This window comes from Elephas maximus, chromosome 2 (genome assembly GCF_024166365.1).
Source record: "Elephas maximus indicus isolate mEleMax1 chromosome 2, mEleMax1 primary haplotype, whole genome shotgun sequence".
NCBI lineage: Eukaryota > Metazoa > Chordata > Mammalia > Proboscidea > Elephantidae > Elephas > Elephas maximus.
In genome coordinates, this window is record NC_064820.1 from 200433087 (window position 1) to 200449550 (window position 16464).

The following is a 16464-nucleotide window of genomic DNA, read 5'->3' on the forward strand; positions in this document are numbered from 1 at the left end:
ATGAGAGAGGCCCATTTGGGTGGTAGCTGACAGGGGCATGGACAGGAGGTGGTGGTCAATGTCAGTTTAAGGAACAAGATGACTTCCTGGTCATAGTGGAACGTGTTTGTTTTGTCCTCAACTCTTTGGGGACTGCATTTAATTCCAGTGGGATTAAACTCTGAGGTAAGAAGGGTCAGTGTAACCTTAGACTGAAGTCTCATCGTTCAGTCTAGGTAATTTGAGAAAGTGGAATGATGCAGAGGTGCAAGCACCTTGAAGACTCCAAATGGTGTCCTGTTAACTTCACCTTCATACATTATATAGGGGCCACGCCCAAGGTGAACAAAATAGAATGAAAACCAGTGTTTCTCATTCATATTTGGAATAGAGGGACAGCGAGTTCTTCCCAGATTGGCCCATAGAACCCCTCAGTCCCCAAGTTTCCTCTCCACCTTCCCCGGGAGAGAGTTTGTTTGCTGGAGCAGCTGAGATGATCAGAGAACTTTGCAGAAGGCTCCCTTCCCTTGGAGGCTTAGTTAATAGAGACTGGGGACAGAGGTGTGGCAGAGGAAGGTGTCTCTGAGGATTTATGAAAATGGAAGCAACTTTCCTGAGTCACAGCAGAGGGGGGAGAAGAGTTGGTGGGAGTGAGAGGTGGCAGAGAATAAAACCTCTCAGCTGAGCACTGGAACTGGTCCAGGGAGGGGGGTCTCTTCTACAGGTAAGAGGTTCTGCTCTGGCTCCCAGGAGGGACCCCTCTCCTCTTGGCCCAGCCTACTCCCATCCTCCTCTCATTTTGGATGAGGAGTGTATTTTCTCTCTGTGGTATTGTTTCTGGGAGGCATTTTCTTAACCCCTCAAGATTCTGCCAAGTTTTTAGGATGGAATCCTCTCTTCCAGGTTTTTCTGTATTCCTTCTTTCAGAAAACATTTTCTTCTCATTTTAATAAGTCTTAATGAATTTCTTCAAAACCTTTCCACAGCCCTAGTGGAAGGCACAGGGTTTTTACTGCCTGTTTTGTGGGTTGGCAGTGCCCCAAGCATTTCAATCAACTCCTGTCTCCACATGATGGGAGGAGATTTTAAAGTAGTTCCAAACACAATGCCCTTTCTTTCTCCTAGAAGTTTATCTTCTCTGCGTTTCCTAGGTCTCTCTTGATCTAAGGGCCCATTTCCTTCAAGGAGGTGAAGGCACATTGCCTTCCCTGCACCAAGAGAAATCTTATGGCAGACCCAATTTACTGATCAGAGCACCTGTCCCTGAGTGGTGGTGACGTTTGTTCACAACAAACTTCAGATTGGGATGCTACCCTCCTGATTCCCCAGCCCTTCTTGGATTGTTTATGTGATTTCAGGTAAGGCTCTTCCTCTCTGTTTATTTCCCCTCTTTGTTATCTTAGTGCTTAAAAATATTTGTTGTTGATACTACCCTACAACACTTATCCCTGCCCATTTCCCTGCTATCTATGTCTCTTGAGGTAGAAAACTCTTGTATGGTTTGATTTGGCTTCTAAGATACTGAGTTCTCACTCCTAATCCTTTACACATGGGTAGAAGCAGAGAAGACCTGAGGGGCTGTCTCACCCAACCCTTCATTTTATAGTTGGGGAGGCTGAGACCGAAAGAGAGAGAGTGGCTTACTCAGAGTGTCACCACAGGTGTTAGGAATGGAGGGCACTTTCAAGTTGGTCTTTTCAAGTCTATGGAGATTGCAAGAATGGCTGGATCCCCTGATAACCACACATGGTGCCTCTTCAGTGTACTGGAAGAGTTATTTGTCCTTGATGGTATTTGGTTGTTAGATTTTGTCTGAAGGACAGTGGCAAAATGCACTCCTGCCCCTCTACCACATGCACCTTATATTTCTAACTCTAAGAAAGGAGTTTCTGTTTGAAGCACCCTGCCCCTAATTGATTTTTTTTCTCCTGTTTGGATATTCTCTTCTATACCCTTTCTTTGAATACTTTCTCCTATACCTTTTCTTCTCAGAAAAATATGCTTCTTGAAAAAATATGTTTCCATATGTTTGCTCCCTTCTTAACCCACTCTGCAGTTTCCTTTCTCTGAGAGAAAATCTCTATGGGGGAAATCCCCTTCTTTCTGCTACAGGGCTTGCCAACAAAATTTCCATGTGTGACTCCACAGGAGTCCTCATGCACAGCCTATGCCTCTGACAGGCCTTATTTGAGGGGTGCAGAAAGGCCTTTCTACCCTCAAATATTTCTTGTTGTTGCCCAGTTGAAACTGTGCTGTAGCCACCTGCTACCTAAGGAGAAATTTGCATCTCAACTGATAACCCACTTATATTACACTGGAGTGGGGCTGCCTTTATTAATCTGATCAATTGATTTAAAAGTATTTATTGAAAACCAGTTGATTTACTTAATAAAAGATAAAGAGCATCCAAGTTCCCTTTCAACCTGAAAATTCTGATGTGTGCAACATGCTTTTTAATTTTTTGACTTCCTCGCTACTTTACACTCTTCTTGCCACCACTTTAGTTCAGAGCATAATGTAATGGAGGCTGTAGACAAAGTAGCTGCCACCATTTATCAAGCACTTATTATGTGCTAGGCACTGGAGTAGGGACTTTTACATATACTACCCTATTTTATCTTCACGATCACCCTTTGAGGAGATATTTCTAACTTTTATTATCTCAACTGTACAGATGATGAAACTGCTTAAGTAACCTGTCCAAGATCACACAGCTGATGGCCATCCCCTACTTAGGCCATTGCAGTTACTTCCTAGCAGTTTCTCTTGCCTCTAGTCTTTTCTCTCCTACCTGATAAATGGTCTTAAACCTGCCCCTTTGCCAGCAGCTAACTATAGCACTGTTTGTTGAGCCTTTTCTGTGTGAGCCAGCCAAGTGTCTTGTGCTTTTGAATACGTTCACTTATTTAATCTTCATAACCACCCCGGGAGGTGATCGTTCTTGTCCTCATTTTACAGACGAGATGAAAATCTCAGTGAGGACTTGTTCAAAGCCTAATACTAGTAATTGGCCAAACCCTAGTTCTTAACCATAACTCCTTGGTATTGAGGACCAGATTCCCTCCCTGATTCCCTGTGTGGTCCCTCCGCTTGGCTGATGGGTCCAACTTACCTTCCCCATCAATATTGTGCCTTCTTCTCTTTGTCTTGGGCTCTGGCTCTTCTGCCTGCCTGAAATACCCTATTGGTTTATATTCAGTCTTGGAGATTCTAATTGCGCTTCAGGATCCAGCTTCACTTCCTAGCTAAGGCTCTTATAATTCTTCCAAACAAATAAGAATTTCCTCCCCGGCAGGGAGATTGTATCCATGGTACCCTTTGGGCTGCCACCTCTCTTGAGTGCTACATGTACTCAGCTGTGAATACATAATATGTGGAGCACACAGAGTCATACATTCAAGGTCTTTGTGCTCAATAAACCTGCCATGTGAATAGGAAATTAAACATCCAGGTTTGAAAATTTAAAAATCAGCCTCACCAGATTAATAACTTTAACCATAAAAGGCACTTTTATGTTTCTCTTCACTTCAAAAAGGAATATAGTAAAACTATGAACTATGCACACAAACACTTATTTTTTTATACAATGTCAGGGTTCATAGACCTCGCCCTTATCAGGAACCTCTGATATTCTGTATGTCAGTGAGGCAATACTTGATTAATCAGCAACTTATTGATTCTAGACACCAAGTGCTATAAGAAAGAGGAGAGGTCACTGAAGCTGCAGTGTGTTGGGAGAGCTTCCCAGAGGAGGAGGGACTTGATGGAGGGGTGAAGGATGGAAGGGTTTGGGCATGGGACGTGAGGGTCCTGAGAGTGTCAGCTTCAGGACAGAGACTGTGCCTGCTTGTTCCCTCTATTCCTAACACCTAGCACAGTGGCACGAAGTTCTAGTGGCACAGTGGTTAAGAGCTTGGCTGCTAACCGAAAGGTTGGCAGTTTGAATCCACCAGCCACTCCTTGGAAACCCTATGGGGCAGTTCTACTCTGTCGTATAGGGTCGCTGTGAGTTGGAATTGACTCACCAGCAATGGGTTTGTTTTTTTTTTAGTGCAATGCCTGGTGTATAGTAGGTCCTCAGTAAATATCTGCTGAATGAATGAATGATGACAGAAGATGTTCCAAGCAGACGGAATGGTGTGGATACAAATGCAGTCTGGATGGTAGAGGCAACTGAGACACAGTAAGTGGTCTCTGGCATAGTAACAAAACAACAGTTGCCACTGAATTGACTACAACTCCTGGCAACCCCACGTGTATCAGAGTAGAAATGTCCTCCATTGGGTTTTCAATGGCTGATTTTTCAGAAGCAGATCACCAGGCCTTTCTTCTGAGGTGCCTCTGAGTGAACTCAAATCACAAACCTTCCAATTAGCAGCTGAGTGCATTAACTGTTTGCACCACCCAGAGACTCCTTGGCACAGTAAGGTGGAGAAGAAGGCTGGGACTGCATGGACAGACAGGGAACAGCAGAATCTTCTTGACTTTGCCTTGTGGGCTACGTGGACCTCTGGTCACTTGGAAGAGGTTAGACTCATGAGCACGCGCACAGGACATTCCCATGGTTAGGGAGGAAATTGGGAAGGTCAGAACATGGCTGCTGCCTCTGGGGCCTGAGGACCTAAGAGCGTGAGGACAGGTATGAGAAGATCCTGAAGGGGTAAAGGGTGGTCCAAGAGAGAGCCAGAGGGGTTTGAAGACAATGCAGTCTGTTCCACAATTCTCAGTCCCAGGAGTCACAGAGCTCATTAAGGTGTTGGTAATGGGAGTGTTCTTTCCCTCTGTCCAGCACCTCACTTCACTTAGGTACCCCTTCTCTTCCTGTTCTTTGCCCCGTCTTGCATTGTTCTCTTTCTCCTCAGCCTTCTCTCTTCTCTGCCCTTTAATGCCTATCTTCTCTGCCCTTTGTTGCATCATGTCTGTTTTTATGCTTTTTGTCTCTTCTGGAGAAAAAAATTCCAATATTTTAATATTCCTTCTCGTTTTTCTCCATTTCCTCACTTCTTTTCTCTGTTTCATTGACGTTTCCCATTACTCATTTTATCTCTCCCATCCTCTCTTGGTCTTAGTTGGTGTTTCGCTTCATTCACTTCCTTTCTAATCCCTCATCCAATAATCAACTGTCTCTTCCTCCTGTGCCTCCCTTGGATTCTGTCCTGTCACTCTATGAGGACGGTTGCCACCATTCCCTAGGGGGGGATTCTCAAGACCCCTTGTGTATTTGCTCCCTGGTTCTATGACTGCAGTGTGCTCTCAGCCAGCTTTGGCAACAAAAGGTTCCTCACCACTTCCCAAAGGTGACACTGAGCATCCAATAGAAGTTAACTTTTCTGTAAAAAATATGAATTTATTACATTTACTCTTTTCAGAAAAAAATTTTCTAATTGTTACTTGTTCTAGATGATTTAAAATGTTATGATAGAAAGTAAGCTTAAGGAGAAAATATTGTCCAGATACATCAGTTAAGTTCTGACAATTTTCACTTAAATTCAAGGAATACAAGAAAACATTCTTGTCAAAAACTCAAACATTGCAAGTCAAGCTAGAGTTCCTCTTTGATCACAAACCCCAAGCCCCACCCCTTCTCCAGAGGTAACTACTGTTTTCTTTATGCTCTATATCCTATGCCATCTCATATTTCTCATAGTATTACCCACCCACGATATTTCCAAACTCTATAATTTCTACTAACTCAATAGGTAAACGTGAGCCCTGGTGGTTCAGCAGTTAAGCACTTGTTTGCCAGCCAAAAGGCTGGCGATTTGAATTCTCTGTAGGACAAAAGATTTACAGCCTTGGAAATCCTACAGTTCTACTCTGTCTTATAGGGTCATTTTAGTTGGAATTGACTCGATGGGCAATGGGTTTAATGGGTAAACAGCTGTATCTTTGTTTTCATTTGAATTTCTCCAGTTAATTGTGAGATAAAGCAATCTTTTTAATATATATATAAGGTTTATCTGGATTTTCTTTTTGGAGAATTACTGCTCATTTTGTTTAACTTTTTCCTTATTAATTTGTGGGTAGTCTTATATATTTTGAATATGAACCTGTTTTCAATTTTATATTGTAAATATTTTGTCCACTTTTTATGCCTTATTTAATGAGGCTATTCCTAATAAAGAAGCCCCTGGTGGTGAAGTGGTTAAGGAGCTCAGCTGCTAACTGAAAAGTGGGCGATTCAAACAAGAAAGATGTGGCAATCTGTTTCCATAAATATCTACACCCTTAGTAACCCTATGTGGCAGGTCTACTCTGCCCCGTAGGGTTCCTATAAGTCGGAATCGACTCAACAGCAGTGGGTTTATTTTATTTTATTTTTTGTTTTTTTTATTCCTACTCCAAGATCATAAACACATTCTCCTATATTTTCTTCTGTTAGTGTTGTAATTGTTTCTCACTTAATTCTTTAATCTGTCAGGAATTTATTTTTATGTGTGATATGAGGTAGGAATCTAGTTTTATTTTGTCAAAACAGGTAGGCAATTGCCCCAAATCATGTACTGAATAGCCTTTCTTTCCCTAAACCAAACCCACTGCCATCAAGTCGATTCTGAATCATAATGACCCCATAGAGTTTCCAAGGCTGTAAATCTCTATGGAAGCAGACTGCCACATCTTTCTGCCATGGAGCCACTGGTGGTTTTCAAACACTGACCTTTCAGTTAACAGTCCATCACTTTAACCACTGAGCCACCAGGGCTCATTTCCCTAGAAAAACATTTAATTCTATTCTTTTGATGATATTGGAAATTTTCACACATAAATGGTCTTACTCTGGCCTTACTCTGTTCTATTGGACAATTTGTGTATTTCTTCATCAATACCAGGCTCTTTTAATTAATATAGCTTTATACAGGCATACCTCATTTTTCTGTTCTTCACTTTATTGCACTTCTCAGACACTGTGTTTTTTATAAGTTGAACTTTTGTGGCAACCCTGTGTCTGCATCAAGCAAGATGACTGGCACCACTTTTCCAACAGCATATGCTCACTTTGTGTCTCTGTGTCACATTTTGATAATTTTTGCAATATTTCAAACTTTTTGATTATTATTGTATTTGTTACGGTGATCTGTGATCTTTGATATTACGATTGTTACTGCTTTGGGACACCGTGAACTGTACCTGTATAAGGCCGTGGACTGAGCCCAGGTAAAGACAGTGAACTTAATAAATGTTGGGTATGTTCTGACTTCTCCACCAACTAGCTGTTCCTCTCTTTCTCTCCCTCTCCCTGGGCCTACCTATACCCTGAGACACAACAATACTGAAATTAGGCCAATTAATAACCCTACAATGGCCTCTAAGTGTTCAAGTGAAAGGAAGAGTTGCACACCTCTCACTTTCAATCAAAAGCTAGAAATGATGAAGCTTAGTGAGGAAGACATGTCGAAAAGCTGAGATAGGCCAAAAGCTAGGCCTCTTGTGCCAAACAGCCAAGCTGTGAATGCAAAGGAAAAGTTCTTGATGGAAATGAAAAGTGCTACTCCCGTGAACACATTAATGATAAGAAAGTGAAAGAGCCTTATTGCTGATATAGAGAAAGTTTTAGTGGTCTGGATAGAAGCTCAAACCAACACAACAGTCCCCTAAGCCAAAGCCTAACCCAGAGAAAGGCCCTAACTCTCTTCAATTCTGTGAAGGCCGAGAGAGGTGATGAAGCTGCAGAAGGAAAGTTTGAAGCTACCAGAGGTTGGTTCATGAACCTTAAGGAAAGAAGCTGTCTCCACAATAAAAAAGTTCGAGGTGAAGCAGCAAGTGCTGATGTAGAAGCTGTAGCAAGTTATCCAGAAGATCTAGCTAAGGTAATGGATGAAGACAACAGATTTTCAGTGTAGATGGAACAGCTTTATATTGGAAGAAGATGCCATCTAGGACTTTCATAGCTAGAGGGGAGAAGCCAATGCCTGGTTTCCAAGATTCAAAGGAGAAGCTAACTCTCTTTTTAGGGGCTAACGCAGCTGGTGACTTTAAATTGAAGCCAATGCTCATTTACCATTTTGAAATGCCTAGGGCCCGTCAATTACTCATATGCAAGTTCAAGCTGAAACTGAAGAAAATCAGAGCAAGTCCACAGGAACCAAATATGACCTTGAGTATATCCCACCTGAATGTAGAGACCGTCTCAAGAATAGATTTGATGCATTGAACACTAGCGACCGAAGACCAGACGAGTTGTGGAATGACATCAAGGACATCATCTATTAAGAAAGCAAGAGGTCATTGAAAAGAAAGGAAAGAAATAAAAGACCAAGATGGGTGTCAGAGAAGACTCTAAAACTTGGTAATGAATGTCAAGCAGCTAAAGCAAAAGGAAGAGAGGATGAAGTAAACGAACTGAACAGAAGATTTCAAAGGGCGGCTTGAAAAGACAAAGTGAAGTATTATAACGACATGTGCAAAGAGCTGGAGATAAAAAACCAAAAGGGAAAAACACACTTGACATTTCTCAAGCTGAAAGAACTGAAGAAAAAATTCAAACCTCAAGTTGCAATAGTGAAGGGTTTTATGGGGAAAATATTAAACGATGCAGGAAGCATCAATACCAAAAAGAATTAATGTTCAACCATTTCAAGAGGTAGCATATGATCAGAAACCAGTGGTACTGAAGGAAGAAGTCCGAGCTGCACTGAAGGCATTGGTGAAAAACAAGGCTCCAGGAATTGACAGAATATCAACTGAGATATTTCAACAAACGGATGCAGCGCTGAAGGTGCTCACTTCTCTATGCCAAGAAATATGGAAGACAGCTTCCTGGCCAACTGACTGGAAGAGATCCATATTTATGCCTATACCCAAGAAAGGTGATCCAACCGAACGTGGAAATTAGAGAACAATATCATTAATATCACACACAAGCAAAATTCTGCTGAAGATCATTCAAAAACATCTGCAGCAGTATATCTACACGGAACTGCCAGAAATTCAGGGCAGTTTCAGAAGAGGACGTGGAACCATGTCAGATGGATCCTGGCTGAAAGCAGAGAATACCAGAAGGATGTTTACCTGTGTTTTATTGACTATACAAAGGCATTCGACTGTGTGGATCATAACAAATTATGGATAACATCGCAAAGAATGGGAACTCCAGAAGACTTAATTGTGCTCATGAGAAACCTTTACAAAGATCAAGAGGAAGTTGTTTGGACAGAACAAGGGGATACTGATTGGTTTAAAGTCTGGAAAGGTGTGTGTCTGGGTTGCATCCTTCACTAAACTGATTCAGTCTGTATGCTGAGCAAATAATCTGAGAACCTAGACTATATGAAGAAGAACAGGGCATCAGGATTGGAGGAAGACTCATTAACAACCTGCGTTATGCAGATGACAAAACCTTGCTTGCTGAAAGTGAAGAGGACTTGAAGTACTTACTAAAGATCATCAAAGACCACAGCCTTCAGTATGGATTGCACCTCAACATAAAGAAAACAGAAATCCTCAGAAATGGAACAATGAGCAACATCATGATAAATGGAGAAAAGATTAAAGTTGTTAAGGATTTCGACATATTAAAAAAACAACACCTTACATTGAGTAAATCTGCTGCTAAGGACTTCTTTAAAGTGTTTAAAAGCGAAGATGTCACCTTGAAGACTAAGGTGCGCCTGACCCAAGCCATAGTATTTTCAATCCTATCATATGCATGTGAAAGCTGGGCAATGAATAAGGGAGACCAAAGAAGAATTGATGCCTTTGAACTGTGGTATTGGTGAAGAATAGCGAACATACCGTGGACTGCCAAAAGAACAAGCAAATCTGTTTTGGAAGAAGTACAACCAGAATGCTCCTTAGAAGCAAGGCTGTGAGACTGCATCTTACATACTTTGGACATGGTGTCAAAACCAAAAAAAAAAAAAAAAAACCACTGCCGTCAAATTGATTCCGACTCATAGCAACTCTATAGGACAGAGTAGAACTGCCTGATAGAGCTTCCAAGGAGCGCCTGACAGATTCAAACTACCGACCTTTTGGTTAGCAGCTGTAGCCCTTAACCACTATGCCATCAAGGTTTCCAGACATGTCAGGAGGGATCAGTCCCTGCAGAAGGACATCATGCTTGTCAAAGTACGGGGTCAGCAGAAAAGGGGAAGACCCTCAACGAGGTGGATTGACACAGTGGCTGAAACAATGAGCTCAAGCATAACAATGATTGTAAGGATGGTCCAGGACAAGGCAGTGTTTCGTTCTGTTGTGCATAGGGTTGCTACAAGTTGGAACTGACTCAACAGCACCTAACAAGATAACAACAACAACAGGGCACTTAAGACTCGTGATTCCTCTGATGGATCTGGGCAAAGTAAATTGAAAACCTTTTTTTTTTAATGATATATATATCTATACAATTATACCATACACACTCTGTACCTTGCCTTTTCACAATGTAATTTAGAAAGAATTCTACATCAACACATAAAAACCAACGTCATTCTGTTTTTTATTTTCATATTATTCCATTGTCTATTCATCCTTACCCCTATTAATGGATCTTTAGATTGTTTTCAGTCTTTTTTCTACTGTGAAACATGTGAGAACCTGGAACTCTATGGGACTGCTTTGTTTTTCCAGATTTTGCCAATTTTCTGCCTTTGACAGGGTGCAGTCTTACCACTTCTACTTGCTTTAGTGGAAAATATTTATGCTTTCTTCTCTGACTGGTTGCTGCCTTACACAGTTTCCAGCTCTCGCAGGTTTTACTGTATAAACAACTATATACCAGACCGCCTTGTCTATAGTCATTACACCAATGTGCAATATATCTGTAAGATGAATTCTTGTAAGTAGAACTGCTTAGTCAAAAAGCATTTTTATTTTTTAAATGTCTTGCTGTTAGTCAGAATTGACTTGACAGCATTGGGTTTAGTTTCTTTGGTTTGCACTCTGAATGCTCCTTTTTAATAGCATCTTTTTTTGTTTCATGTGTATACTATCTTTCTTTGTCTCATCCCATGTTGACGAGAAGAATTTTTAAAACTTTTCCTATACAGGCTCTTTTTTTATCCTTATTGCTTTGTTGTTTTCCTTTCTTTCTTCCATGAAGGAAAGTTTTTTTTTTTTTAAGGTATCTGCGGATGCTTGGTTGTCTGTTCAAATTAATTTAAAAAAATTGAATATCTGAGCGTGTGGGTGGGGCATGTCAATTGTGGTTTCATTTTGGGTGATATGACTGGGTTTTTGTTTTTTTTTTTAAACTTCCAGTATCAGCGTCTTCTGGAGCTGGGAGAGGGGGTGGTGCATCTTCTAACTTCTAGCCTGAAGGGAATAAATCTGGGTCCCAGGAGCTGAGTGAGAGGAGACCAGGGCATCCCTGCTTTCCTCACATAATTCCTTTGTGTTCACAACACCTCCACCTCAACTGCTCTTGATGGCCCCTTGTCCTGTAACTCTTTACCTCATCTTCCCTGGGGAATTAGTCTCCCACTTCCTGCCAGAGTGTAAGAGGGGCGGAGTCTATATATGTAGAGTGGTAAGAGATCTGTGCATCCACATGCTCCTTCAGCAGACTCTCCATAAATCCCTGTTTTCAGTCTTACCCTTACCCTCACTTATGTTTGGTGACTCCTGCCACCAACTCTTGAGTCCCTGTGGACATTCTGTGGTGTACATCAGTCTACCCCTTTCCTCACCATCACCATAGAACTCAGTCTTCTTACGTCCACAAGTTGGTTCTCACCCACCCATGTGCTTCCAGCTGCCAAAAATATTTTTATTGTCTTCTTCCTTGTTCTCACTGTATTTGTGACAACACTCATTCTAGTGGGAATTTTGAAGGGAATAGTGATTCAGTGTGTTCTATTTGCCATTTTAATTCAGAAGTAGAGCTATTTATACACCATGGTTCCTGGGACCCTGGATACTGAGGATAACTTTTAGTTATCCTCAGGCTACTGAGACTGAGAAATGTAGGGCTGTTCTTAATGCAAATTCCCTCTTCTCTCCCCGCCACACAGATAGCATTCTTCCTGCAAATAAGACTTGTAGTTGTGTGGGTTTTTTTTTTATTAGATCTTTTATTCTATTCTATCTTCTCTGCTCCTTGGAACGAAACTGGGTCCAGAGGGGTTCCTTACACCAGACTACTCACCTGCTCTCACAGGTGCAAACTAGTACTGTTGGTTTTGGCCCTCAGTGTATACCCTCTCTTTGCAGAGGGTATTTTTGTGATCTGTACTTAAAGGTGTCCTTTTCCACTTTCTCCATTACTGTTGCTCAGTCTCCACTGTGTTTGGTGTTCCTTCCATACTTTCGTAGCTTCAGCTTTTAGCTATCCCAAGTCTGTCCAGTGTGGATTTTGGGCTTCTGCTTTCAATTTTCTTTGTGCTTCAGGGTGACTTCTGAGAGGATTCTCACTCTGTATTCCCATTTTTAAGCCAGACGTGTCCAATTGGGATTTTAGTTGAGATCACATGGACTTTATGGACTAATTTTGGGAAGAATTTACATCCTTACTGTTTGAGCCTATCTATCCAAGAATATGCATATCTTCCCATTTCTTCAGACCTTCTTCTATGACTTTCAGTCAAGTTTTTCTTTTTTTTGTCTGTGTTTTCAGTGAAGTTTTATAATTTTTAACATTAGGGCTCTTTCTTAGGTACTTCACAGTTTTTGTTTCAATTGTGAATAAGATATATGTATTTTTTCTATTACTTTTACTAATGGGTTATTGGTATTATATGAGAAACCTGTTGATTTTTCTGATCTTGTGTTGGGTGGTGTGTATAATGTAACTGCTTTTAAAATGAATTATATTTATATGTTCCTTGTGGAAAATTTGTAAAGTTCTAGAAAATTGTGAGGAAAAATAACCCTTAACTCCACCACACAGTTACTATATAGGAACATTTCCTTCCAGTCTTTAGAAAGACTTAGGAATACTTTTTTTCTCTCTCTCTGCATATATATGTATATATATTTTGCTCAATAGCTCTATCTTTCATGGTAGTTACAGGAATTAAATGCAAGGATGCAGCAGTGTTCATTTCAGTGCCTGGCACATGAAAAAGACTCAAGTAATGCTAGCCACCATCATTTTTAAACTCTTAGGAATTGTTTATGTTATCATCTCCAATTTTTACTGTTACTCTGTAAGTTAGTATGGCTATCCCAATTTAAGATAAGGAAGCCAAGGTTCAAAGACATTATTGAAGGTGTCCAGTTCATACATCTGGTAAATGCCTTTGCTACTTTCATATTTTTTCTTGTAAAAGCAAATCCTGAAGTGAGACTGGCCTAGAGCTTTGTAAGAGATAACAACTACATGAACTGGAGAATAGACACCTATTCTTAGCAGAAGCAGAAGCAGTTGCCCACTTTAGTAATAAATAGATTAATATTCCCTTTTCAACAAAGTCACAAAGCCCTAGAAAATGAAAGAAAAAAACCCATCTGCATCTTTGTTAGAGATTTTTTTCATAAAGAGGCCAAGCCTTTTATTCTAAACCCATTTAAAAAGGGAAATACATCAGGCAAAGTTATAATATCCTTGATATTACAGCCCTAAATTTATATCACCTGCTTTCAGATCCCAACCCTCCCTGGGTGCATCCTTCTGCCGGAACAATGGTCTGGGTGGGAAACCAGACTCTCATTCCCCACTTCATCCTCCTTGGCCTCTTCACCCACTCCCCGCTGCACTTCTTCTTCTTCTCCATCATCATGGTCATGTTTCTGGTGGCCCTGTCTGCCAATGGGCTCATGATCCTCCTCATCAATTTTGACTCCTGCCTCCACAGCCCCATGTACTTCTTCCTCAGCTGGCTGTCCCTCATGGATCTCATGCTCATCTCCACCATTGTGCCACGGATGGCTGTGGATTTCCTCCTGGGTGGTGGCACCATCTCCTTCACAGGCTGTGGGCTCCAGATCCTCTTCTTCCTCACCCTCCTGGGGGATGAGTGCTTCCTGCTGGCCTTCATGGCCTATGACCGCTACGTGGCCATCAGCAACCCACTGAGGTACTCGGTGGTCATGAGCCGTCGTGTCTGCTGGATCATGGTGGCGGGGTCCTGGCTTTTTGGACTGGTGGACGGGCTGATCCAGGCTGTCTTCACCCTCCGCTTCCCCTACTGCAGCTCCCAGGAGATTGACCACTTCTTCTGCGATGTTCCCACTGTGCTCAAGCTGGCCTGTACTGATACTTCCCTTTATGAGACCATGAACTATGTCTGCTGCATGCTCATGCTGCTCCTACCCTTCTCTGTCATCTCTGCCTCCTACCTGTGGATCCTGGTGGCTGTGCTCTGCATGCACTCCACTGAAGGCCGGCAGAAGGCCTTTGCTACCTGCTCCTCCCACATGGCAGTGGTTTCCCTCTTCTATGGGGCTGCCATGATCACCTACATGCGGCCCCAGGCTTACCACTCCTCAAAGCAGGACAAGGTGGTCTCCGCCTTCTATACCATGATCACCCCCATGCTCAACCCTCTCATATACAGTCTGAGGAACAAGGAAGTAACTGGGGCTCTGAGGAAACTCCTGGGAAGATGTCCCTGTGGCAGGGAGACAGAGCTAGGTTGGCACCAGCAGATACGGGATTCTTGACTCGGGAATTTGGATTAGCTAATATATATATATATTTTTAATGGCATCATCTGATAGAGCAGAAACAAATGTAGCTTACTAGAAATAAAAGTCTTACTCTGACCAAGGTTAATCAGGATTAACACATTGATTCAATCCATCAGAGGCATGCTGAGTGTAGGCAATAAGTAAGAAAGGCTGGGGCCTATGGGGTTACAAAAAGTAGAAGACACAGACAGAAATATTTATCCCCACAGCTCCTGGGAGAGTCAGCAGGTGACAGCTCTCAGCAGCACCCCTCTCTAGGAATTGACCGTGGCTGAAGAGAGCCACTATGCCCACAGTCATGCCCTCTCCTTGGGGGCTGCCTGAATCCCATGACTGATCAATAAAGGTATGAAGACCCCCTTGCCTTGTCTCAGTTTGGGACAACCCTGAAGAATCATTCCAGCTCTGAGCTCTCCATAGGATAAGTTGAGGTATCACTGGCAACTTCTCCTTCTATCCAATTTTGTTTCCTCAACTCCCTTCCCTCATCATAGGTTTTGGTCCTGAGAGCACTCTCTTAGAAACCTCCTGCATGCAAATCCTGTCTAAGTCTGCTTCCAGAAAACCTGACCTGTGACACAGAAACTCAGGAGTAATGGTAAGTTAAAGTAGAATTTGCTATAAATGGTCAGGTACATGCACTCAGTATACAATGTGGGCACCAAGAAAGGGCCATAACATCATTTTGGTGATAGAAAGAGGTCAAAGAGGTTTCATGGAGACACCTAAGAGAGGTTTCATGCAGAGGCGGCAAACCTAAATGCCCACAGGTACAGATGGAAGTGTCAATAAGGGGAGCTGTCTAGTGGGTGACAAGGGTGAATGGGGCACTCATCCCTCAACTAAAGCCGCTAGACTGTTCTGTTCCACACAGGATGGGTGAGCTTTGATGTTAGGAAGGAGATTAAGTTAATATTTGGCACAGGCTAAAGGAGCAACCACAGATGGGCCTAATATTTGGCTCTGGGAACCTAGAGGGCAGCACTAAGCACCAGCTGGGGTAAAGCAGAGGAGAAGTGTGTGTGTGTGTGTGTGCGCGCGCGCGCGCGCGCGAACAGGATGCTAGACAGCAGAGGAAGGGCTTTCATGATGTGCCCCACCCTTTCCGCAATGTTAACTAAGATGGAGACTCAGATCTCCACATCCTTCCTGATTCCAGGGACAGCCCTAGGAAACCCCCTTCTTGGAGTTCTGTGCCCTGAAGTCTTCATGGTCTAAGAATGTTCTACTCCCATAGGTTTTACTCTGTCCCACATCTCAACCCTGACCATAGTGGGAAATGCTAGAATTGAAGGGAGCCAAGTTAAAGGGGGTTCCTGCAGTTGAAGGAGTGTTATTTGAGGTTTCATGCAGTTCTACAGCTCTGTTGCTTGGCTGAGGAGTGGGGAAGCAGGTAGTTCTTTGAGGAAAGAGGTGCAACCTAGCAAAAATCTTTTCACTGTTCTAGCCCTCCTTATATTTCTACTCAAGGAAGCAAATAAACAAAATGACAAAAAAAAAAAAAAAAAAAACCCGATACAATCATGTATTCTCAGGACTTGATATAAATCCAAAGATTTTAAGGGTAATCATAATCTGAATGACCTACGTTTGAGAGAAGCAAATGCTAGTGAAGTTCATGTTAAACTTACAGGCATTACTTACATCTTCCTAGCTGCCTCTTAGAGTACTTAGTGGTGCCTCTAAGAGGCCAGGACTATTAGAAGCCACAGGAAAACCATAACAGGTGGGTATACACGAGGGGACCCCTAAGTGTGCCTGGAATCGATTTCCAGGGGGCGTTGAGAGGGCTGTGGTACAGGCAGGCCAGGTTTATCCACAATGCACTTCCAGGTTTCTCCTGCTCTTGCTACCACCGCTGTCCCCAGAGACCCACCCTCTCCCTTCATGATGCATGGAATCCCATGAAAATCTAAG

General features: G+C 42.3%; 1 protein-coding gene across 1 annotated transcript; it reads left to right on the plus strand.

Annotated features, from left to right (window-relative positions):
* The first annotated feature begins 13548 nt into the window (after positions 1 to 13548).
* LOC126067410 (olfactory receptor 2T1-like) lies at positions 13549 to 14520 on the plus strand. Its single transcript, XM_049869241.1, has one exon. It carries the CDS (start codon positions 13636 to 13638, stop codon positions 14518 to 14520), a length of 885 nt encoding a protein of 294 aa, XP_049725198.1. The 5' UTR covers positions 13549 to 13635.
* Positions 14521 to 16464: the final 1944 nt, after the last annotated feature.

Bases quoted from the DNA above. Each gene is read 5' to 3' on its own strand.
- LOC126067410 (XM_049869241.1), top strand. From the start codon at position 13,636: ATGGTCATGTTTCTGGTGGCCCTGTCTGCCAATGGGCTCATGATCCTC.